General features: G+C 40.0%; 1 protein-coding gene across 4 annotated transcripts in view; it reads left to right on the plus strand.

The window, feature by feature from the left end:
* Positions 1–4,184: 4,184 nt before the first annotated feature.
* LOC113531032 (mediator complex subunit 13L) overlaps positions 4,185–24,846 on the plus strand; it is a 92,895-nt gene continuing 72,233 nt past the window's right edge. The window contains exons 1-2 of one of the 4 annotated variants that reach the window (XM_053230221.1): positions 4,185–5,900; positions 22,671–22,908. In XM_053230221.1, coding sequence (XP_053086196.1) covers positions 5,829–5,900; positions 22,671–22,908 — 310 coding nt within the window. In that variant the 5' untranslated portion in view covers positions 4,185–5,828. The remainder of the gene's footprint in view (positions 5,901–22,670; positions 22,909–24,846) is intronic. The other 3 variants (XM_053230219.1, XM_026921488.3, XM_053230220.1) reach the window with 3 other exon arrangements.

Here is a 24,846-nt window from a genome sequence, read left to right on the forward strand (position 1 = left end):
GAGAAAAAAGAGAGAGAGGGAGAAGGAGAGAGAGCAGAATGTGATTATTTTGTGATTGTTCTTATAGACTGTGCTTATGAAAAGTAGACGCATTTTTCTTTTCGAGATAACAAGTTTGCGTTATGCACTCCCTGGAGTGGTTTCAGGCCCAGCTGGTCATTTCATACTGGAATTTGTGTGAGTGATTTGTAATGGTCTGAACGTCAGCATAGTAAAGGAGTTGTGGAAAACAATCTTTGGAGAGATATTGGTTGTTATCAGAGTAAGCCTAATTATTTCAAGAAAATGTAAGAACTGCCATACATTTCGAAGTTGTGTAACAGACAATTATATGTCTCTTGCCACTGCATTTTTACTTTCCTAATGAAACCTTGAACAGACATGATCATTACACCAATGGGTCTTCCCTCTTTCCCTAATAGACATTAATTTCTCTGGTAGTCACTGATAGATTGTGAGTTCAAGTCCCAGGACTGCCAGACAGACTCACCTGAGCCCTTGATTAATCCCTGTTAACTCTCCACTGCTTACTTATATATTTGTATTCCACTTGATTCTGACTTCCTTGTAATTTACTTTGGAAACTTGCTACAGTAATTTACCAATTACTGTGATTATCCTGTCTGGTATGTTAATATTTACAGTCTACTTGTAATTAATCCTTTGGTATCACGTTAGTAATGTACTGTTGCTGTATTCAATCTATTATCATGTTGGGCACTGTTGAATTCTTGATTCTGATTGGCCAGAAGGTGATGATTAAGTTTCTATTACAGCAACTTTGACAGTAGTTATGGCTGCAAGGTTTAGATTAATGCACATTATTGTTTCTATAATTTATATAATGGACTTTTTTTAGTGAACGCTCCACATAAATTAATTTTTTAAAATGTTGATAAGGTGAAGTTATTTAGTATTTTTGGAAGGAGGCTCCAGTGTCTCCAGTGCTTTGTAACAGTCAGAGGTTAAAGCTGTAACTTTAAGTTTTCCAACATGGGAAAGTCAAGACAGAGGGCTTTACAGTTTCTTGGTAACGTGACAAACTGCGTTTTGTCTTAGTAACTTCTTTAGTGTTGGCAAATTGCAGTGGTATAAGAGGAATAAAACACTTTGGGATGTGCTGCTATTGGAAAATAATCAACTACAGGTTAGTAACAGCAACTCCGCTTCATGTCGGGCTATACCACACCACCCCATCGTTGATTATTTTAATGATTATTAACAAGACAGTCCATTGTGTTTTATTTCTTAGTAAAGATGTGTTTAAAAGGTTATGAACAAAAAACATACCTAACAGTGGGGATTAGGTTTTATTCTGTATAATCATCCTTCTTTTCTACACCACCCAGTTTAAGTTTTCAACTCCAAAAAGCTCTATTTTTGTTTCATCAGGTCATAGAAGCTGGTTCCAGTCAAGGTTCCAGTAGCTTCTAGTGAACTCCAGGTGCTTATATTTGTGGTTAGATGAAAGAAAAGGCTTTATTGTGGCACTTCCAAATACTTTGGTATGAAGGTGATGTCTAAATGTAGATTTTGTGCCTTGGAGATAATGAAATGTATTATCAAGGGCTAAGATTGAATGTAGTAAAAAAATAGCTAGCTGGCTAAATACTTAACATTAAAGAACTAGCTAGCAAGCTATAGTGTTTACAAACAATTTATAGCAATAATTTCCTACCATTTGCCATAATAATCTTTGCAATTCAGTGAGTACAGTTTCCCTTAAGTAATTTTCATTATTTAATATCAATATTAGTATTAGAAACCAAGTATAATTATGCCCCAATCCATAAATCCATGAGGAAATTAATGCTAACGCTGGCTTTACGATTTATCTGACACCGCCATAGACTTTTCCTCTAATTTATCAAAGATGATTAGGCTACATCAGAGGATTTACACAGTAAGACACCTAGCAAACAAAGCTGCAATGCTGTTTAAGTGAGCTCTTTCCAGGCCTTGAGGACATATTGAACAAGGTGAAGAAACTACAGATGAATTCTGCCGTGTTGCTACAGAGACCTGATCAATAAATGCTGGGCTCAGCTCTTGCCAAGTCTGATACATATCTCTTCCATCTCCCTCTCTCCCTTCTACTCCCTTCTTTTCCTCCTAGCTATAAGAAACGGCTCAAAGCCAAAAGCCACTTCACTCTGAGAGGTTATCAGATACAGCGGGGGTTTACAATGCTCGCCAAAATAACCATAATTTGGCAAATTGAATACCGCTCACTGCATCGATTCCTCAGCTGATGTTTAGTGTTTTCCGTTCATTTCTGACTCGGCTCTACTGGATTTCGCCTTGTTTTACTTGCAGCAGTTAATGCAGTTAATAAAGTTCCCTATTATCTATTGATTTATGACATCTAAATATTCACTTATTGGATTATGATTGCCATTTTTTAAAGATAAAGAGAAGTAATTGAAAACTGTTATATCTTTTCATTATTATTACTCATGGTTGGCAGCGTACTTTAAAATTTGCTCAAGACGACTGTAATTACTAACACTATCAGTTATGAATTATGGGATCTGCCCATTGCTCTCCATTACTTTTGAAGGCCATATATTAGAGTGACTGTAGCACAATTTATTACTCTTTTAAACTGTCTTTCACTTCCATTTGTAATTTTTTTTTTCAAAACTTGTAATCCTAAGCATACACTAATCCCTAGCATACTGTGTATATATAGTATATATACAGTCAGGTCCATAAGTATTTGGACAGCAACACAATTTTTGTAATTTTGCCTCTGTACACCACCAAAATGGATTTGAAATGAAGCAATTAAGATGTGATTGAAGTGTACTTTGTATATCTACTTCTATATATCTATATATATATATATATATACACATACACACACACACATACATAAGATTGACAGATCTTTTTATAATACAACACCTATCTATCTATCTATATATGTGGGTGTATATATTTATATCCCATAAATACTCCTGCCTTGTAGGGGTGGGGTATGCATCCACCACGACCCTGACCAGGATAGTGCTTACTGAAGATGAATGAATGTGCTCTATGATGATTTGCTGAAGGGTGGTACTGTGGGTACTATTGCTGCCACACAGCTGCAGAGTCCCCAGATCAATCATGAGCTCGGGGTACTGTCTGTGTGGAGTTTCACATGTTCTTCCAGTCTTCTTGTCTTTGTGGGTTTCCTCAGAGCTCTCTAGTTTCAAAAACTCAAAAACTCTCCACTGCTCAAAAACATGCAAGGTGGACTGGAATGCTGTATGGTATAGCCCCTAGGTGTGAATATGTTTAAGAAAAGTTCTTATGATTTTTTTTGTTAAAGAAAATGTTAGCAGTTGGGGGGCACGGTGGCTTAGTGGTCAGCATGCCTGCCCTGTACCCGCGGGGCTGGGGGTTCAATGCCCGCCTCTGTTCTATGTGTGTGGAGCTTGTATTTTCTCCCTGTGCTTCAGGGATTTCCTCCCCAGCCCAAAGACATGCGTTGTAGGCTGATTGACATCTCTAAATTGTCTGTGGTGTGAGAGTGTGTGTATGATTGTGCCCTGTGATCGGTTGGCACCCCATCCAGTGTGTCCCCTGCCTTGTGCCCCGAGTCCCCTGAGATAGGCTCCAGGCTCACTGTGACCCTGTGTAGAATAAGCAGTACAGAACATGGATGGATGTTAGTAGTTTCTCTAGATGTTTCAGTGATTATGCATAATTTTTATGTACCCCTTCTCTCAAAGTTCACCAGTAATACTATTAAAATTTTTTTAGTTAATTATTAAGTCTGCTCATGCCTGTGCATTACTACAGCAATCTACAATCGAGGGAAATGGTTAATGTTAAAGAAATTGCGACATTTCTCCTCCAGCAAATCCTATAATCAAATATTGAAGTGCACTGATGTAATCCCTTTAACTTAATCAGAGCACTAAACCTGGCGCCTCTGTTACAGTAGCACTGCGTCCTACTGTAATAAACAGTGCGCAAGGTCAAAATGGCTTGCTGTTTGTTTTTTTTTTTTTGCATTATTTTAATACACTGCTTAATACGGTAGTGTGCGTGCGCTTTGATCACGTGAGCGCTCCACTTGGTTAAATGGGAAAGCGAGTCTCTTTGGCAGGCAGGCGGCCGCCATTACATAGCTATGCGTGAATAGCGCGAGAATATGCCAGCTACTGTATACACACTCACACACACACACACACACACACACACTCTCTCTCTCTCTCTCTCTCTCACACACACACACACACACACACTCTCTATCACACACACATACACACTCTCTATCACACACACACGCCTGCGCGCGTGCATACACACGCAAAAACCCCTTGAGCTTATTTGCATACCTTTCATTACAAACACGCTCACTTGCCAGTGTTACTGTGTTACTCATGCATGCGCAATTAAAGGATTTATTATTTTTTTTAATCTTTTCTTTTTGCACCATCCTCGACATGTTTCTACACAGATCACTGTGTTTATTAGGTTGCATTTCAGGCTTGGTTGAGAGGATAAACAGATTCATCAGTGCTGTAATCATGCAGGCAATGGAGGAAAATGTGTTGTAAAATCTGATCTGATCTGATCTGAAACAAACAAAGCAACTTGAGACAAGAGAGAGAGAGAGAGAGGGAGAGAGAGAGAGAGAGAGAGGACGTTTCGTAATGATCTAACACAGAAAAAGGAAGGAAGATTTTTTTTCTGCTGTTCTGCTCTGTTCCTGGTGGCGCTGACAACTTTTTTTTTCGTTTGAGGAAGAATTGTGTTGTTGTTGTTGTTGTTGCTTGATCGTGCATCCTCAAGCTGAACATCGTGACTGATCGGAGAGGGTCAGGCTTTATTTTTAGCCCTGCAGTGTGTTGCTACAAAGTGAAACGAGGATTTGGACATTCCTTCTCTCTCTCTCTCTCTCTCTCTCTCTCTCTCTGTGTGTGTGTGTGTGTGTGTGTTTGTCGGGACCGGAACGGTGTCCGTGCTGGAGAAGAAGGATGCAATTCTAGGCTATAAATAGCGCGCGCGCAAAAAAAAAAAAAAAAAAAAAAAAAGATCTTGGGGAAGAAAAAAAAAAACCCGCACACAACTGCTGCACGCGTTTTTTTTTTTTTTCGTGTCCGTGTCTCGCGCGGAATGCCGTGGATCTCGGTAGCTCTCTCTCTCTCTCTCTCTCTCTCTCTCTCACACACACACACACTCTCTCTCTCTCTCTCGCGCTCTGTTTATTGTTCCTAACCGAGACAGCTCAATAAAACGTGTCACTGGGATTATGGGAAACTTCTGCGACTTGCCGATGGTCAATATTTAGACAATTGGATGGATTTTGTTCTTGAAGAAGACGACAAAAACGCCATAGTGGATTACAGCAGTGTGAGATTACTCGTATTTTTATGATTAAAACAATCAAGCGGGAAGAAGAAGAAGAAGAAGAAGACGAAGAAGAAGAAGAAGAAGAAGACGAAAAGGAGGAAAAGAAAGCAGATGTGGCATGGACACGGCTCGTCGTGTGTCCTGGCTCGGGTTAAAAAAGCACGGCTACACGCCACACCGCGCGCGACAATGATTCGGTTTCCGAGTGTAAAACAGCCCGGTATTTACACACACATCCGGATCGGCGAAACAAAGAATCGATTTGCATGAGTCTCCGTTACACACACACCTTCATCACGCCTTTTCTCCAAAACAATAATTCAGCAATCATTCGCAGAGGCTTAGGAACAGGGATCCTGTTTGTTTGTTTGTTTTCTTTTTGAATACGGAACCGTTTTGGCACCGTGGGCTCGATCCTAATACAGATCGATCGAGGATTTCGACATGCCCTACACTGAGGAAGCCATCGGCGGACCACTATGACTACAGCAGCGAATTGGGTGGCGAACGGGGCAAGCCTCGAAGACTGCCATTCCAACCTTTTCTCTCTGGTACAGTGACTATTGTCTAGTATATCTACTGTTATTCTTATTCTTATTATTGGATATTAAATATCCATTTAAAAAAAACATACACGCACACAAACACCTTGAACTGACTATGGTTAGTGCGCAAGGGTTCGAGGTGGAAGGGAGCATGCTTAGGATAGGGATGTAGCCTTATTCTAGTGTACAAAGGTGAAGCAGTTTTCTGGTAGCTCGCTGTTATTAGACAATCATTAACGACGGCCACGCGAGCTGGAAGCCTTTTGAGCCTTGGGAGCTTAAAAAAGAAGAATTTAATATTCATATGTCACCTAGCTAGTGTTTAATAGATTTCTATGCTTCCTAATGACTAGGCTAGTCTAAACTTGGGCACCATTGTAAACCTAACTAAACCTATTTGGCTACTGAGTCATTTTTAGTGAATCATCCTGTTTGTGTTTGCATTTAAAAAAATGCTTGTCAGCCTAGTTAAAAAAAAAACAACAAAAACAAAAAACACTGTGTGCAAGTTTACAAAGGAAAAAGTGACACATTGGGTTGGGTATTACAAGCCAAATTCCCTTACACTGTAGAGGTCATGACTGCTGCACATCCTCCTGAAGGGAAACTTGTCTCATGTCACATCTTTGCATAACTAATTTCTTCTGCTGTGATTTTTATTCATGCAATCAGGGTGTGTAAATTGCATCATCATCCTCCATGCATGTAAATATGCGCTGTATGATGCACTGATGCGCTCAGTGTGTCATGTTGTTATTATGAGAGCTGCTGTGGATTAAAGGGATTTGAGAGAAATCCTAAAGCGAACACTTCGAGTCAGTGTCAGGAAAGATGTTTGACTTGGGATTGGGAATTTGCAAATGACGAGTTCCACGTTGAAGTCTGGAGTGATTCACAGAAAGAAAGATCGACACCACTGATCTGACTCACTCATGTTATCACAAGCTCTTAAGGTCATGCCCCTTTTTAAAGACATGGCCGAGGTGTATGGGATGGCCCAGTTTATTTTCTTAAGCTTCCTGTGAAGTTAAAATGCTCAGTGCCTGAGGAAACATGAGAGGTTTAGCCAGTGACTGACCTTTTTTTTTTTTTTTTTTTTTTTAGCTTAGAAGAAAATTCCATTAGTGATATTTGCTGCCATCGAATCTGCCTTGTTTGCATTATGTACATTAATTATAGTAAGTAGCCAATCTCCAGTTTTCAAATAATCGAGATTGCATTTTGACAGAAAGTGCTGAACCTAGAGTTCATTTCTCATGAACTAAAATACTCCCAGATATGAAACAAACAACCATGATATTGCTGTATTAACATTCCTCCCTAGGATATTGAACAACCTACTACAGAATACAGTTTAAAAAAAACATACAAAAAAAAAAAAACAGTGGTCAGAAATGCACAGACGAAACCATTCAAAGAAACCTCAGCTGTTGGAAAGAGAAGTCCTCAGTCTAACGTAAATCAGAGCACATGGAAAACTCCGACCATCGATAGGAAAACACGATGGCCGAGTCTTAAAAAAGAGCTTTGGTTTAAGCTTGAAAAATGTTGTCCAGCTCCCGAGCTATTTTTTTCTGCTGTTAGGAAGAGAAGAAAAAAATCAGAGTGAGGAAAAGAGAGAGCAAGAGAGAGAGAGAGAGAGAGAGAGCACAAGTGAGTGGGAGCTGGGGAATCTGTTTTCGCTTTAGGAAAGTATTATGTGTGATATGTATTTCCTGAGCTTGGGCCCGGGCCCAGTTTGAAAGGAACGGTCTCTCTTTCTGTAGCTCTGCCCTGACTCATGTTGTAGTCACCACTGAAATATGAAGTGAAGGGGAAAAATACGAGCCCCAAAAACATACACATGTGTTCACAGGCTTCTGAAGACGTTCTATACATAGACATATTTGAGATGCATTAAAGGAAACGTTCACCCAGAAATGTTTCTATTGTTTATACTGTTGATATGTTTATATTAATCTATTGTAATGTGTTCAGAGATTCTGGCACTAATTTGTTGGTTGATGCTGTGTTTTTGTTGTTCCTGTTAGAAGTTATCAGTTGTGTTTCGCACTTATGTCACATTAACGTTTCTTAGAAAAAATATCCAGCAATCTCAAACGTAAGTAATAACGTTCATGTTTTGCTGTTAGCAAGAGCTTCATTTCTCACTCACCATTTTCCAATGAAAGTCAATGCTATATTAATGAGAAATTCAGCATAGAAATAGTGGAGATGGTGGTGCAAACACTGGACTCAAAGTCCCAGAATGCAATGCAGCTATATGATGTATATATACAGTGTCACTGAGTTATGGCAGAGACTCGGGTTGGCTAGTTATCGATCTACGAAATGACTAGCTTGATGGCGTTGGTGGTGGTATTAGCATGAATACCGAAGCTTTGGAAGCTGATTTGTTTGGTCGGAATGTACAGAAGAGAAGGTGAGAGAGCTGGACAGACTAAAGTGCTGCTGCATCACTCTCTTTAGGTAGAGTTGAATTCCAAATGGTGCCACTATCAAGTAATGTAGCAAACTGTTAGCCAGTGAAAATAGACCAACATGTCAGTGAAAGAAGATTAAACTAAAAACATCAACTCAGAATTTCATTAAAAAATAAATCTTAGACGCCACAAAGAGTACATGTTAGTTATAATGATGTAAAGTCATTCAGGGTGGATTTTTCCTTTAATATATTTTTAAGGATTTTATGGTTTTAAGGATGATTTCTGTGGTCTGATCTAACGGGGCTGCACTGACTGAAATGTTGGTAATGAAGTGTTGTCAAGTGGCAGTATAATGTGATCAGCTAAAAGGCGCTTATTAACCAAACTGTATTCAGACAGTGAGCTGTGAGTAGGCTGGAAACAATTCTGCGACACAGCCAGCAAGAAAAAAAAAAAGAGTGAAAAGGACATGGAGCTGAAACAATGTTGGAAGGAATTCCCTTAGATAACTGAGATTTGTGGAGGTTTGGTATTAGCCAACAGTGGGACAGGAAACCTGAAGGCCTCGGCTGTGTCCCCACACTGCTAGGGCTTCCCTGGTGTTGGGTTACAGGGGTACAGCAAATGCCACCATGGAGCTTTTCTAATAGCTGCTCACACTGTCAGAGTTTCAGTTCTTTTATGCAAGAAATAGCAGTATACTGTGAACAGGATAATTTTTAAAAGGAAACATGGAAGATCAAGCTAAAGGTGAACCGCGAGGTATAATCCCTTTATAACGACTATGGAAGGTAAGATTAGGTACTCTGATTATTATCTTGGGTTTTCTAACTTATTCATGCTAAACTTAAACACTGGGTGTCCAACTGTACAGAACAGCAATCCATCTGGATGTAACTGTGCTGTCCTCTGTAGACACCAACCTCAGAGGTTGGCTGAAAGCAATATTATTCATAATAATTCCCTTAGGAATAGTATTCATCACCGACTCATCCCCCCGCAAGCACCTACGCCTCTTACAGATTAGTACACTAGAAAGAAATTGATCCATTAACAAGCCTTGTCGCTTCTGCTGGGCAAAGCACAATGATTAAGAGGAATGGAAGCTTTGGGGAAAAAGAGGAATAAATCCTTCTTTGTAAAATGATGGATCTTGGGAATCATGGGGAACCCAAGCCTGTCAAGGGGTTGAAGAATGTTTAAAGAGCATCCGTTGTGTTGGTCCTCGGGTATGGGCTTGTGTATCCGTGTGTGGCTGATATTTAGGAGTCGATTTGAGTGTGAAATATGTAAGCCCTGCAGTGCCAGCTGTGTGTGCTATTCTTAGCCTACTGGTGCTCCTGCGCGTGGTGCGACACGAGGGAGTAGTAGAAGAAGAATTGGCAGAGAGGAAGGCACACACACGCGAAGCCCAGATAACGGATGGCGATTGTCCTCGGCATCGCCGACAGTCTGCTGCCCTTCAAAGTTGTATTGATGGCTCTAAATCTGAGCGTCTCATTGGATCCCGCCAGTCTCTGACTGCAGTGACTTCATCTGGTGGAGTCGCCCTAACTGAATTGCATCACAGCAAGGCCTCATCTACAATCTCCAGAGCCTAATCTGACACAGGGGATGATACCATGATGTCTAGTTAAGGACTGAAATGAGCACTTTATACAGTATGTGCTCGACAGGATAGCAGAAAATCTGTTGCCCCACAATAGGGAGGCTTTGGTTTGAGGTCATTATAAAGGGTATTAAAAGAATTCCCTAGTTCCCTTTTTTCTTTATAAATATATCTCAATTCATGAATGCCTAGTAAGAAGAGGGCACTGTGTACTTTTTAAATGAATGGGAATATCCCAGATGATGTAATTCCTGGTTTGAGTCTGAGCTCAGGTTACTGTCTGTGCGCAGTTTCGCATGTTTTCCCCATGTCCATGTGGGTTTCCTCCGGGTTCTCTGGTTTCCTCCTGTCTACCACAAACATGCTGGTGGATGGATTGGGTGACTATAAATTGCCCAAGGTACAAATTGGTGTGGATATCTGTGTGTGGTGGACTGGAGTATACTGGAGTGTCTACAGCGTATTCCCACCTTGTGGCCAGTATTCCTGGGACAGTCTACGGATCTACCTGTCTAGTAAAAAGTAGTTACTGGAGACGAATGAATGAAACTGCAAACCAGAATAGGTAGTATTTAATTTGATACGACATTTGCAAAATGCGTAATTTTTTTTATTGGTTGAGTATTACTGCCAAAGTTAATTTGGTAATTAGTAACAAAGATCTAGTAGGATCTCCTAATTTGACACCCATGGCTCATGGAAAGCCCCATGAAGAACAGTAATATGGCTGTGGTGATGTGTATGAATAAAGTATGCCTTCCCTAATTACACAGTTCACAGAGCACCCCAAGGACTTTGATTCATAGATGCTGTGATAAGCGAACTTGATCAGCAATGTGCCACAATGAATATGGGTGTAATAACAGAGTCATTAGCATATCAAGCTTTGCTGCTGGAGGTGCTTTCAGTCACAATTTTTGCAGCTGAACCGAATGCCACACCCACTCTGTAGGCAAATGACAGACTGCAGGTTTGGGAAGAGCCTGTGGCAGGTCAAGACTTGCTCATTGACTGGTTTGAAATTCCCACGTTTTTGAGTTGTGTTTCACCCACCTCAGATAAACTTGCCTTCCTGTTACTGATTTGCGTGCTCTTTCAGCATGAAAATTCCAATAGCAGAGCATCAGCTGCTCTTATTGCTATATTCACAAGGACTTGTATGGCGGATTCTCCACATAATCTAAACTGGTTAATCTCATAAACAGATTATGGTGACGTTTCTGTAAGAAGATGTTTATTTAACATTTATGGAAGGAGTCTCCAGTGTCAGTGCTCTGTAACAGTCAGTAAGTTTTCACCTTGGGGATATCTTTAAGACAGAGGACTTTCTCATGTTTATCATGACATGGTGCATTTTTTTGTCATGTTAACATAGAACATAGAAAAAAATAGAGGCAGGTGAAGGAACGACTCTTAATAGCTACTATAACAAGAAACTAACTTGTCTTGCGGATGTTCCACAGCAACAGGTGTAACTATAGATGGTTTAAAAGTCATTAATAAATTAAAAATTGTAATCTTTGACAAATTGTTGTGCTCGTAGATGGGTGAAATGTGCTGTTATAGGAAAATAATCAATTTCAGGATGGTAACATCTCTTCACTTTGTGTCAGGCTGTCATTGATTATTTTTCTATAGCAGCACAGCCCATTATATTTCTTACTTAATAAAGTACATACTGATTCTGATATCTGTATCATCAAGCCAGAAATGCAGGTCTTGTTAAAGGATCGATATGGATAATATTGCCCAGTTAGGATGCTGGGTGTATTAGTGTCTAATTACCCTTTAGGTAGCTACTTTTATGCACTTACTTGATTACTTGCGTGCATTCAGTTGTGGAATATTATACTACTGAGGCGTAACAAGCCTGTAATCTTCCGCACCAGCTTGTTTTCCCTCCTCACCTTTCGAATCAAACCTCGGCAAATCCCCTAAACCTTCAGCACTTGTTCTGACCAGGGCTTTAGTTGGATTACTGTTAACCAGTATGACTTTACAGTCAGATTTTATCGTCTGGTAGTCATGAGGCGCTTATGTTTTTCCAAACTGAGTGCACAAATGAGCACCAGGTGTCAGAAACTATACTCTGGAGGCACGTGAGAAGAACGCTGAAGATCAGGAATTACGTCTCTTTGTAATTTGCAGTCAATCGGAAAAAAAGGATCCCTAAACAGCCTGCAATGTTATCTGTCTGCTGTAACCCTGGAGACTGAATCTTGAAAATTGAATAAGTTGCTGAAGTCTTACAGATGTTATATGTTGCCTAGCAACTGTTTTTACTTCCCTCTCTTTCCCCTCCACCCTTCCTCTCTTGTTCTCTCTTTCTGTCTTCTTCCTTTCCATGCCTGTCAGAGTTAATTAAGTTACACAGGAGAGAATCTGGTAAAGGAGGCCCTGCTTTATTTATTTGCCTGGTTAATAATTCAGGCTAAACAGGGATAGTGTTTTAGGGTAGCCAGTCCTTAGAGGAAGCTGCTTTATGGACCTTGACTTGTATCTTTGTGCAAATGTTAGGGTTCCAGGCAGCTTTGTTTGTCACACTTTGGCTCGTTTCCACAGCCAGCCCCTCCCTCTGTGAAAGGTGAATCTCTTGACTGGCAGATCCATCCATCGCTCTGCCCGAGGGACACCAAACTGCTCTAATTAGGTCGCTTACTTTTACCTTGTAGGGCCACCTCCCTGCTACGCCTTGCAGCGCCATATTCCCATCACAGAATGCCCTGTAGAGGTGAGAGGCTTAGTGGTGCTGGGCTGCACACCTGACTCACAGTCTTTCTTTGTGCCCCAAATATATGGGTGTGACAGTTATCGGTGTGAAAATATACAGAGATAAGGAAACCTGAAATAGATACAACATTAGCATTATTCTATACCAAGTTTGGGGGGTGGGTTGGGGGGTGGAACTTAATTTTACTTTCAAGTGCAATTTTCTCAAAAAAATGTCACATTTTTAAATCCAGGTTGCTTACATTTTAAGGAACAATTGTATCAGGTGTAAGAGAGAAAATACTGTTCTGGTTAACTACTGAAGGCTAAAAGCGATTCTCATAACAAGGCAATTAAAAGATCTTTCGCATTTTTTTAATTAAAAAATGATTACATACCCTGAAAACATAAATGTTGGCCCAATAATCCATTAATTTCTCATTTTTGTTGTTTAATTGGATTTAAAAAAAAAAAAAAGCTGATAGAGCTGAGCTCACAAATGCTATGGAGCTAACCAAGCAAGCTGATGTAGCTATGGCGCTAACTGAGCATGCTGAGGTAACGTAGCTGTGGTGCTAACTAAGCAAGCTGAGGTAATGTATCTACGGTGCTAATCGAGCAAGCTGAGGTAATGTAGCTTTGGTGCTCACTAAGCAAGCTGAGTTAATGTAGCTATGGTGCTAACCAAGCAAGCTGAGGTAATGTAGCTGTGGTGCTAACCAAGCAAACTGAGGTAGTGTAGCTATGGTGCTAACCAAGCAATCTGAGATAATGTAGCTGTGGTGCTAACCAAGCAAGCTGAGGTAGTGTAGCTATGGTGCTAACCAAGCAAGCTGAGATAATGTAGCTATGGTGCTAACCAAGCAAACTGAGATAATGTAGCTGTGGTGCTAACTGAATAAGATAAGGTAATGTAGCTGTGGTGCTAACTGAGCAAGCTAAGGTAATGTAGTTGTGGTGCTAATCGAGCCAGGTGAGGTACTGTAACTATGGCACTATTCGAGTGAACTGAGGTAGTGTACACTATGAAGCTAACCAAGCTAATCTTCTTACATTTTACTGGATGTTGCTGGGGTACTTATTGCTAGTTCCTTTGACATTATTTCTGTTAATCCCCTACAGATTAATGGAAATAATATCAAGTTTGCAGACATACAGGTATTGGATTCCCATGATGTACAAAAACACAGAAACAAATCTCCAAATTACACTTATTTCATGTTTTTAAAAAAAATCTATTTTAGGTCTCAATTCTGCATTGTAGCACTATGACATTTTTTGAAAGTGTTAAACCGCAAACAATTATATGGTTATCAAACATGGTTATCATATTTTGAATTGTTCATAGTTGATTTTACTCATATGCTGTGGTGTTAGCCTAGCTTCTGCACAAAAAAACAAATCCATGGACAAACCAGATGCAGTCAATCAGGTTAACCTGATTCCAATGGCTTAAGTTGTTTGCAAAGTCCTTGAAACAGCAGGAAGTCAGTCTTCCTCCTTCTTGAGAAAAGACAGTTAGCTTTTTCCTTTGTTGGATCAAGGATGAGGCTAGGTTAGCCAGTTCCTCTTCTGCTTTCAAGATGTTTTGTAACAGAACAGAGAGACCCAAATGAAGATAATTTGTTTAATCTCATGCAAATACTGTTCATAACTATTATAAGCAATGGTATAGGGAATGGATGAGGTTTTAAACGCTCAAATTGAGCCATATTAATTGCAGTTGAACCTAATCTCTATCCAGCATGCCCATAGTGTATGTGTGATTATTCTGGACAATGAAGTTTCTTAAGAAGTTTTCAATTTACTTCATACTTATAATGGTAGTCTATGGGCATTTGTCCATCAATAAATGTATAAAACTGTTTAATTATGTTAAAAAAGTTTTATTATGATATGATTATTAAGATTATATATATTTTTCTCATCAGAACATGACAATGTTTGACTTATATGTCTTTATTTTATCTATTTTCTCAGAATAGAGCAGTTCTGGTTGCTTAAACTTTCCAAAAGGTTTGTGCACCATCAGACCTGCTCAACCATAGATCCTTCCCTCTAAAAAAACAGTTCCATCTTTCAAAGGACAAATTACACAGATTTAGAGCCTCATTTATAAAATGGCTTTAAGAATTCATAGGCATGAGGTAGCAAAAATACGTTTCACATAAGCATTTATTGACGAGGTTCAACAGCTGCCTTTAGGCTTCCATTACGAGGGAGTTTCCATAAACAGGTTTTCTATTGCTTTTTAGTTTAGGAAAAGTTTAGTGTTGAAACTCTTGTGGATTATAATTACACAGAAGCCGCAGTTATTGTAAATAGAGATTAGTTTAGAAACGTTTAATCTTAACGCAATATTTGCAGTGGAAAATGATTTTATGATTAAATGTAGAAATTTGATTGGATAGAAATACAAATTGATTAAATACATTGACTACAGTAATTAAATACAAGGAGTAAAACTTTTATTTAAACATTTAGATATACTGTACTTTGTTGTAAAAGGAAGTGTAATTCACCTGATTTCTCTCTTTTAAACCCCAGAGACACATGGGGACTCTTAGCACACAGAAATAAAAAGTGTCCATGAATGATCACTGATCAGCCTTTTAACTTTGACAAGTATTTGATCTTTTCTGAAACACTTCCTAGGCGTCTGAATTTACGACCAGTGATGTGATTCTCTCCGGTTATCTCACTTGTTTTCAGTTGTTTGACGGCAAGTCCTTGGGAGCTGTAATCAGAGGGAGGTACTGACAGATAAATACACACTCGTCCTGTATTTCAGTTCTGTGCTGAGCTGACCTGTTATTCCTGCTTTTATATCTTTTAATTTCTTTTCTTCTGTCTATAACTGGCTGACACCATTGTATGTGTATTACTCAGTAACCACTCCCTTGTACAAGTGTAATTAGCGGCAATACACAACATTGTGCAGCAATGCAATGTAATAGCACGAAGCTGTAAAGAAGTTACACGGCATATAATTACGCATGCAGTGAGGGTAGGCGAATATACTCTAACAAGAGTGCCATTATAATCCGACTGTAAAATTCAGTTTGGATTGTATTATTCAGTATATCCCCAGCGTGATAAACGGCTTCTCTCAGCGGCGTAGTAGACTTCGTGTATCTAATCATAAACTCACTGCTGTGACAGTTTACAGGCTCCCTCTGAAGCTGGCTCTTTGGAGAGTGCTTGTTGGCTTTTTTATGAATGGGGACTTTTGTGTTTGCTTACCTGGTACGATAACAAAAGGGCCGCTCGACTGTTCAGTCAATGGAGCAGCAAAGTACTCGGTTAGAGAGTGCCAAAGCGTGCCATAGACTCAATGAAATCCCTTAGCTCTGATACATGCTGCTTGCATAAAAAATTGTAATGCTGTTATTTTTCATGTCACTCAATCACGGCAGGTCTGGTTCAGGACAGTACATAAATTTGCACGCATGTGACGGTGTCACATGAGACCACATGCTTGTGAGTTCATTATTCCTGGAGAGTTGCATAAGATAGGCATACTACAACCTCTAGGAATCATTTTAGCACTAGTGTTTGTGTAATGTAGGTTGCAAAGTGGATTACATTCTGCAGAAACATAACGTTTCCTCCGTTTTCTTCTTTCAGTTTCAGTTTTGGTTAGCTTCTGAGAGATTTGCTGTGTCAGTTGTTCTCATGCATGCGGTAGAACATTGTTTGCAAATCTTGATAAAGTCCCTATCACTCGTTCATGTTTGCCTTTCCCATCAAAATCACAGTTGTCGTAGAGTAAATTTGTCTAAATGTGACACACCTTCTCTGGCAAACATGCACTTGTCTTGCAGTTTTGTGCTTTGTGTACAAATGCTCTCAAATTATTAGCCTAAATGTTTGCTTATGTTATTCCGAAAGAAGAGGTCAGAATTTAACAGTCATTTTTTTTAAAGAAATATTGTGTGCACACTCTGTGCTTTGCGTGTCTTTTGGATTGTTTTCAGCTCAACAACTGACCGAACTCTTTGCTTATTTGACACATCACACCAGAAGTCTACTATGAATGTTGCCTAGCAGGATTAGCCTCTTTGATCGTGCTTAGTCTCTGGCTTTTGGCCAGGATATTTGCATTTACACTTTGTGATTTTATTTCATTCAGATGTAGAATATCTGCTGATATTTGTGTCTTTGCTTGGTTTAGGGTCATTTCTGTCCAGCTGTACATTTTTTCCACAAAATAGCAGCAGTGTAGGTATATTTGCACTACCTGCAATGTACAAACATTTATTACATCTGGGATTTTATTACGGTAGACCTGCATCTCCCCATTGGCCTACAGTCAAATCAGTCCTTTCCAATATGGCAGACACATTGACATATCAAAGCATTGCCTAGAGGGCTCTTTAGAGTTGTGCTGCTAAGGGAGGGGCCTTAAGCCCTACAATAGTGTGCCCTTTGGGACACTGCAGCTGTAGTAGAAGAGCGCTCCATTAGAGAGTGGTCTTTAGGTGTGTGCTCTTGTAGAAGAGAGTGGCCTTTAGAACTGCTTGCTGCTTTGGAATGGGACCTTTAGGGCTGTATTGCTGATAAGAGTGGCCTTTAGGATTGTGCTGCTAGATTAGAAAGAGTGTTTAGGGCTGTGCAGCTCTACTACAGAGTGGTCTTTAGGGCTCTGAGACTCTGTTACAGTGTAGTCTTTAGGGCAGCAGGCTGCTGTAAAGAGGGACCTTTAGGGCTGCTTGTGGCTATAGATAGTGGCATGTAGGGTTTGTACTGCTAGTAAATAGGAACTTTTAGGGCTGTGCCTCTTCAGTAAAAGGGGCCTTTAGGGCTATACAGATCTACTACAAAGTGACTTTTAGGACTCTGAGGCTGTATTACAAAATGAACTGTAAGACTGCTGGCTGCTATAGAAATGGGCCTTTACACCTTTTTTCTGCTGTAGATAAGGACCTTTAGGGCTGTGTACCTCTAGTAAACAGGGACCTTTAGGGCTATGTATTTCCATTAAAGAGGGAGATTTAGGGCTCTGTACTTCATGTAAAGAAGGGCGTTTAGGGCTTCAAGGCTCTAGTAAAGATATAAATTTTGGGCTGTACAACTCCAATACAGAGTGGCTTTTGGGGCTTACTATTTCAATTACAAATGCCTTTAGGACTACTTTCAGCTGTAGAGAGGGACCTTTAGGGCTGTACATCTCTAGTAAAGAAGGGACTTTATGGATGTGTAGATCTACTACTTTAGGGCCCTGAGGCTCTATTAGAAAGTGGCCTTTAGGGCTGTTAGTTGCTATAGTAAAGGACCCTTAGGGCTCCTTGCTGCTGTACAGAGGGACCCTTAGGGCTGTGTACATTTAGTGAAGGGGTACATTTAGAGCTGTGTAGCTTTAGTAAAGAGGGGCCTAACAGGCTGCACAACTTTACTAAGGAGTGGCGTTTATGGCTCTGCAGCTCTATTACAAAGGTCTCTATGGGTCTGGCTGTAGTAGACAGGGATCTTTGAGGCTGTGCACTTGTAATAAAGAGGGACTTTCAGGGATGTGCTTATATGACTTGACACCTTTAAGGAGCTTATATGACTGGACACCTTTAATACAGAGTGGCCTTTAGGGCTGTGCAGATCTGTTACAAAGGCCTCTATGGCTACTAGCTGCTATGGAGAGGGATCTTTAAGGCTGTGCACGTCTAGAAACAAAGGATGTTTAGGGTTGTGCACATCTAGCAAAGCGGTACCTATAGGGCTGTACAACTTTACTACTGAGTGGCCTTTAAGGCTCTGTAGCTCTGTTGCACAGACGTCTAGAGCTACCGGCTGCTCTGCCAAATTCAGGCTCTGCTGGCTTTATACGGCCTGCTGTCTCATTTTTTATACTGACCTCGGAAAAGTATGAAAGATAATGTTGAAACCGCCTGTAGTATGTCATTACCAAGCCTGTTCACATTATAGTAGTGTTAGCATAATATAAGGATCTCTTCTAAGTGCTATATAGCACTGACATATAGGACTAGCCTTATCCTCCCTGAATCAACAGCTACAAAGATGTGGGGGAAAAACGAACTGTTGATGGAAAGCACAAGAGAAGTGAGGTGGAAGACCCAGTGCATTTTTCCTTAGCGGAGATAAGCCAGTGATTTCTTCATAAAGAAGCTTTGACAGCCATGTGGGAAAATAATTTACTTACACTTTAAATCACTAGTATGGCACAAAGCTAAGTAAGCTATTCCTGTTGGAAAGCAGAAACAGTTTAAAGTTGAAAGAAATGGGCCTTGTATATATCAGGGTGTACTTACAGCAGCAACTTGACAGAAACTCTCACAGCAGTGAGATTATTATTTCCAAAATATCTTGTCTTTTTAAAAAAAAATACAAATAACATTTTGTCAGTTGAAAAAGCCCACATCACCTATAATAATATACTAATATACTTATACTGTAAAGTGTCTTATCTGTTACCTCTATGTTCTCTGATATTATTGATAGATTTTTAATGTAACCTGTGATCTTAATCTATTGAAAAGGTAAACAATAAAACACGATGGGGAGTACTGTTATGAGAAGATACTCCAAATAATTATTATATACCTGTCATCTAAATTACAGCCAGCATTATTGTCAGAGCCGCAGCACCTTCTGACCAATCAGATTTGAGATTTCAGTGCTGTGGTATAAATTATGTACCAACAAAATTAATTGGATTACAGTGTATGGCAATTTGAAAGCACTAAAAAAAGGCTAATGTGGCCTGGGCAGAAATTGAGTTTGACACCGGTGGAATAACAGTAGTGGAATAAAAGGCAGCTGGAATTATGAATGGAGCTTTTGGGGACAACCATTTACCCCAAACCAATTTTTTGCCTCCTGAATATTTAACTCTTGGGGCATGTTGAATGGTCCAGACTTGCATTGCTCACTTCTAGTTTTAGCGTGTTTGCTGAAAAATTCATAGCAGTAACTGAATAACATGCTTTAAGACATTTTTACTGTGTTTGAGGCTGTCAAATACATAAATAGAAGTAAAGAACTTCAACTATAAAGATTGTATGGAATAACTGTTGCATTGTGTATGATGAAGTGTTACTGGTTGATAGGTGATATTAGTTTTTGTTCATTTTAAGTCTGCTCTGTGTTATCAGTTCTGTGACATTCCCTACGGCCTCATTTTCAACCTCAGGGCTGTTCCTGGGTACTGACATGGCAGTGTTTATATCTCCGCTATACACTCTCTGTGATTAAAGCTAGGATGTAGAGAGTATGTGTGTGTATGTGTATATATAATTGACAGGCTCTCTTCTTTCTCTCTCTCATTTTCTCTCCCTCTTGCACACACACAAACACACTGAAACTAAGCAGCTGCAAGATGTTACGTCTCAGGCCTGGAGTTCTCACTTACATGTTGGCAGATCCTGATATGGATGCTCTCTCACTTTCAAAAAAGAGCCCACATGTGCCTAGTATATACGCACACGCAAACACACATGCATAAACACAGATTTAATGGCACCTTCTGTAACACGTGCAGCCAGGTTGCGATCCAGCAGCATTGCTTGTGTAGTTCGAATGAAGCATTTAAAGACCAGCGTGGTGTGATTCCAGGATGCCGGTGCCAAGAAGTGCTGTGTTTCCTCTACTTTTCTACTTTCTCCTTCTAGATTTAACTCTTTTTTTTGTTTGTTGGACTGACCACTTTGAATAGCATAGTGCTACATTTACTCTTACATTTATTTAAGTACCTTTTTGAATAAATCGTACTCATAACAGAAGGGACATTTCACTCCTACTTGAAAATCTGTAAAGAAAAAAAACTTTGCTACATTCGACATTTTCTTTTTGTGTAGCTGAATCTCAAGTGGCGTTCTATTGACAATACTAAAGATTCTACAACTCAATTATACCCCATGTAGTGAGCATATGTAGTGAATAGGAAAGGGTTTAGATTTGGCCTAACTGTATGAAAAATCTATTTTTGTCTAAAGACAGTTGAAGATTTTAAATAAATAAAAATGAATTTGAAACTTTAGCATTCATCAGAAAATTGCAATATTGCCTCCCTTATGATATAAGTGACAGTTTTCAATTTCTGTGAAAAACATTCTTATATCAGAATGCTAAACATATTGCTAAAACCCATTCATAGAAAAAAGATGAACCTGCAGTATGATTTAACACAGAAGCCCCATCTCTATTTATTTACATTGAGTGGTTTTAATCATTGCTACTGCTGGGTTTGAAATCCCGTGTAATGACTAGCATGCTACCTGATCTGCTAGACTTTCTAGGTCTTACTCAGGTAATAATTTGGATGCTTTTATTAGAGTTATTTCCGGTGGTGGCTGGAAATGATATTGAATGGAAGGGCTAAAAAAATTTTACTACCTATCAGTAACACAGCATTACTATTAATGAAACCATTAGGGCTGTGCTTTATAGCATGGGGTCTCATCACAGGCATAAAACTATTGCATATACACATATGAACACACTCATTGAAAGACAGTACAGTTCATGATTGTGTGTTTCCAGTATTTCTTTTTATTTATTTCCTTTTTTTTTTTTGAAGTAACAATACTTTTCTTGAGTACCAGACTTGCTATATTTCTTTGTCCTCTCCTTTCTTTAGCTCTCAGGGAAATATTCTGCAATCCCAAATCTGTGCCCTTCTCTCTGAAAGGACCTGAACCAGGACATTCTGCTTTTGCCTTCATTTCTGTTTTCCACAAAACGCAGCGATATCTCTATTTGAACATCATCGGCGTGCTGCTCTTTTGACTGCTCATCAATAGTCTGAGTGTCAGCCTGTGTTTGACAGAGCCCGGCTGCGGCACGGGAGTACCATACGGCTTTCCATCAAGCCGTGCAAAGGAGACGTCAAATAGCGAGTGATTCACTCTGACAGGATTTCGCTCACTCTCTCCTACCTCGTTTTTTTCTGTCTCGGTCTTCTCCTCCTCTCACTTTTTTTTTTTTTTGGCGTCAGTCTACTTATTGCTCACTCTTTAAAATTGTCTGTTCCAGATTTCCAGTCTTTCTAGCTGAGAAAGACTACATTTTTGCATCCCCTTTCCTGTTCCTGCTGTCTCTTTATCCTTCCTGCTCCTTCTACTACTTTTCTTTGTAACTCTGTCTAAGAGAATCTATTGTTTCCACCCAATATGCAAATTGTTATAGCATTTATACAGCAACAGTAATTTTCAGGAAATGACTACCCAGGAAACGAGGGTCATAAACACACCATTTATAGATACTTGTGAATTATCTGGGGATTCTTTGCCAAGCAAGGAGCTCTTCATTGTATCTCTTATCTGCCACTGCAAATTTCAGTAATAGAGAACGTTGCCTAATAGTGCTTAACATGAGCCTAACACGAGCAAGTGGGTAAAGTAGCCAAAAACCCTAATTAAAGTAAAAGTACTGGTATTTAAAACAAATAATGTCTCCAATAAAAGTAAAAGTAGTCATCCAAATACTACTTGAATAAGAGTAAGGAAGTGTCTGACTCACAATAAAACTAGCATTCTGTGATTGCGAGCTAGGTGACATGGCTAATGTTAGCAGTCAGAATGATCGCAGACAAGTGCCATAAAATTCTTAATTCATTTTCCCTTTTACAAATATAGAATTTTTTTGGAACAATAATGAGCATGCAATTTTACATCGTTATAGACAAAGTAAACATTAGCAATAGTGCTACATGAAAATATGGGAAAAGTAAACTTATTTTATTTATCCAGTCATCAACCTTTTCTAACTCATCTTATCACAGGACTATATTTCTGTTTAACAAATTATACACTCTTAAACCACACTCTAAATCCAACTCAAACCAAAATGGCATCCTATTTACTACAAGGCATTGTAAACTCTATGTAGTGCAGTGTATGGCCCAAAAAAAGACCATTTGGGACTTAGCTAATTAAAAAAAACATGGCTAAATGTAACAAATGAAAATGACCCTTTACAAAAAAATTGCCTTTACATTGTAAATGCTAACATTCTGCAATGTGAACCTGGTTCATCTTCTTTCCTTCTTATTTTAAGCTTCTTTCTCTTGGTTTCTGGTAGGCGGAGTTGACGGGCATCAAATGGCGCTGCTACAACTTCCGTGGCGGTGGCGAATATGGACCCGTGATCTCGGCTCCAGCACAGGATGACCCGGTGCTGTGCAGCTTTACACGCTGCGTGCAAGCCAACCTGCTTTGTGTTTGGCGACGCAGACTCAAACCTGATGCCAAGGAGCTCTGGATCTTCTGGTGGGGCGACGAACCCAACTTGAGTGACATCATACACCATGAGCTTGAAGGTGAGGCTGCGGAATAGCGCACTAGATACGGTGTGTGTGTGTGTGTGTGTGTGTGTGTGCGTGTGTGTGTGTGGGTTTGTATGCTTTTGCTATTGATTAGTTGAGATGGAAATTTGTCTGATATTTTTCGCAGTGCTTCTGTGTTTGTGTTAAGGACAAGGGTTTTCAAGAACACACTAACTGCTGATGCACACTGCTTTCTACCTCATCTCATTAGAGTCCCTAAACGGATGTTGCAGGAGTGGCCTAATTTCTATTATTACACATATTATGGCTGCAATGATGCTAATAATGCATGCGGCTTTTACGATGAGGCCTTATAACCTTCGAAATGGACTCTTGAGATAAAAGTGGAGCCGTATCATTTTCCAGATGCTCTTCCCCAGGATTTGCAGGACCATAGGGAGACACACAGATGCTAGAGAGAGAGAGAGAGAGAGAGAGAGAGAGAGAGGATGTTGGTATGCAGGCTACTTTGATTTTGCATGGTGTGTGACTCCCTGAGTGTTTCACTGAGAGTGGGATCAGCTGAATCTACACTATTTATAGAGCCATTTGCATTATCTCATGGCTCACTGGGGATCTTGCAACTACTGACCACAGCTCTGGACTTTGGAGTGGGGGAAGGATGGAAGAAAAAGCCACTGAAATATTAGAGCATAGAATGAAATTTGACAGACACTCACTTTTTAAATGCAAGGATTTTCCTCATTCCTTTAAAAATGTCAGTTATGCACACGTTACCTGTTATCCGTTATGTGTAATGCACACATTACATGTTATCCAAGGCAGCATCCCCTCAGGTCAAAATCTCTCCTAGTTGATCAGCAATTGCATTGTACCTCCCCCAAGTCTGCAGTAAAAGTCTGGGATGTCCCATTTCTCTACTAGTATAGGCTGTTTGCTGGTGATCATTCATCTAAAGAACTAGGAACCAAGGCTTTCAACAGGGACATATGAAATGTGAGGCGTGAGTGATGCTTTCCCAGCAGTTAAAGATTACAGGTTACCTCACTGATGCGTCAAAGAGTTTTCAATGGCTTGATGGACCAACTTCCTGCATCCTTGGCATACATGAAGGCCTTGCTCGGATTTGCTAGCTCTTCAAAGGTTGGTGCAACATGGTGGTGATTTACAAACTTGTTGTTTTGGCTTACTGCTTGTTCCAAGTTCTTGTGTGTGCAATCATTCAGACTTTTCTGAAAACCACACACCAATGGTTGGGCATTAGTGGTAGGAGCAGTCCACAGGAAATAAACATGCCTTGGTTTACTTTGTGGTAGTCTGAGTAAGATGGAGGTACACTACATGACCAAGTGTGTGGACACCTGACCAGTCACACCCATATGTCCATGTTGATCATCCCATTCCAGATTTAGCCCCTCTTTGCTATTTTATTAAGCTTCACTCTTTTGGGAAGGCTTTTCACTAGATTTTGGAGTGTGGCTATGGGAATTTCTGCCCGGGTACAAATGGGTACTTGAGTGAAGCTGTAACCAGGAATGTGATGTTCATAGGACACTGTCTCCAGACTCAACAGTGGAGTGCAATGGGTGATGTCTCCCACCCCTACTGGTCTGACCATTCCAAGGCTTGAAGATGTACGGGTGATGTGTGGGATTGTGACTTGGAGTCAAGCTCTTGATTTTCCCATGACCACCTTAAATGTAAAAGGTTTATAGAGGAGAAGATAGTTGGTGACTCACCACATTAGCATGAAGCTTGTCTACCATGTACTTTCCCCTTAGCAGAGCCTCTCACATTTGTGGGCATGTTGGACATTGTGCAATGAGGTGACTGCCTCTGTGCTGTAGACTTTCTGCTGCGGTAGGTTGAGCGTACCCAATGTGCATGGATTCTGGTTCTCCTCTTGGCGAGGCAGGATGGAGAAGGAGGGTGCTTGTCTTCTCTCTTGCAAGAGAGAAAATGGCTAGGTCA

Source organism: Pangasianodon hypophthalmus, chromosome 27, assembly GCF_027358585.1.
Source record: "Pangasianodon hypophthalmus isolate fPanHyp1 chromosome 27, fPanHyp1.pri, whole genome shotgun sequence".
In the NCBI taxonomy this organism is placed as follows: domain Eukaryota; kingdom Metazoa; phylum Chordata; class Actinopteri; order Siluriformes; family Pangasiidae; genus Pangasianodon; species Pangasianodon hypophthalmus.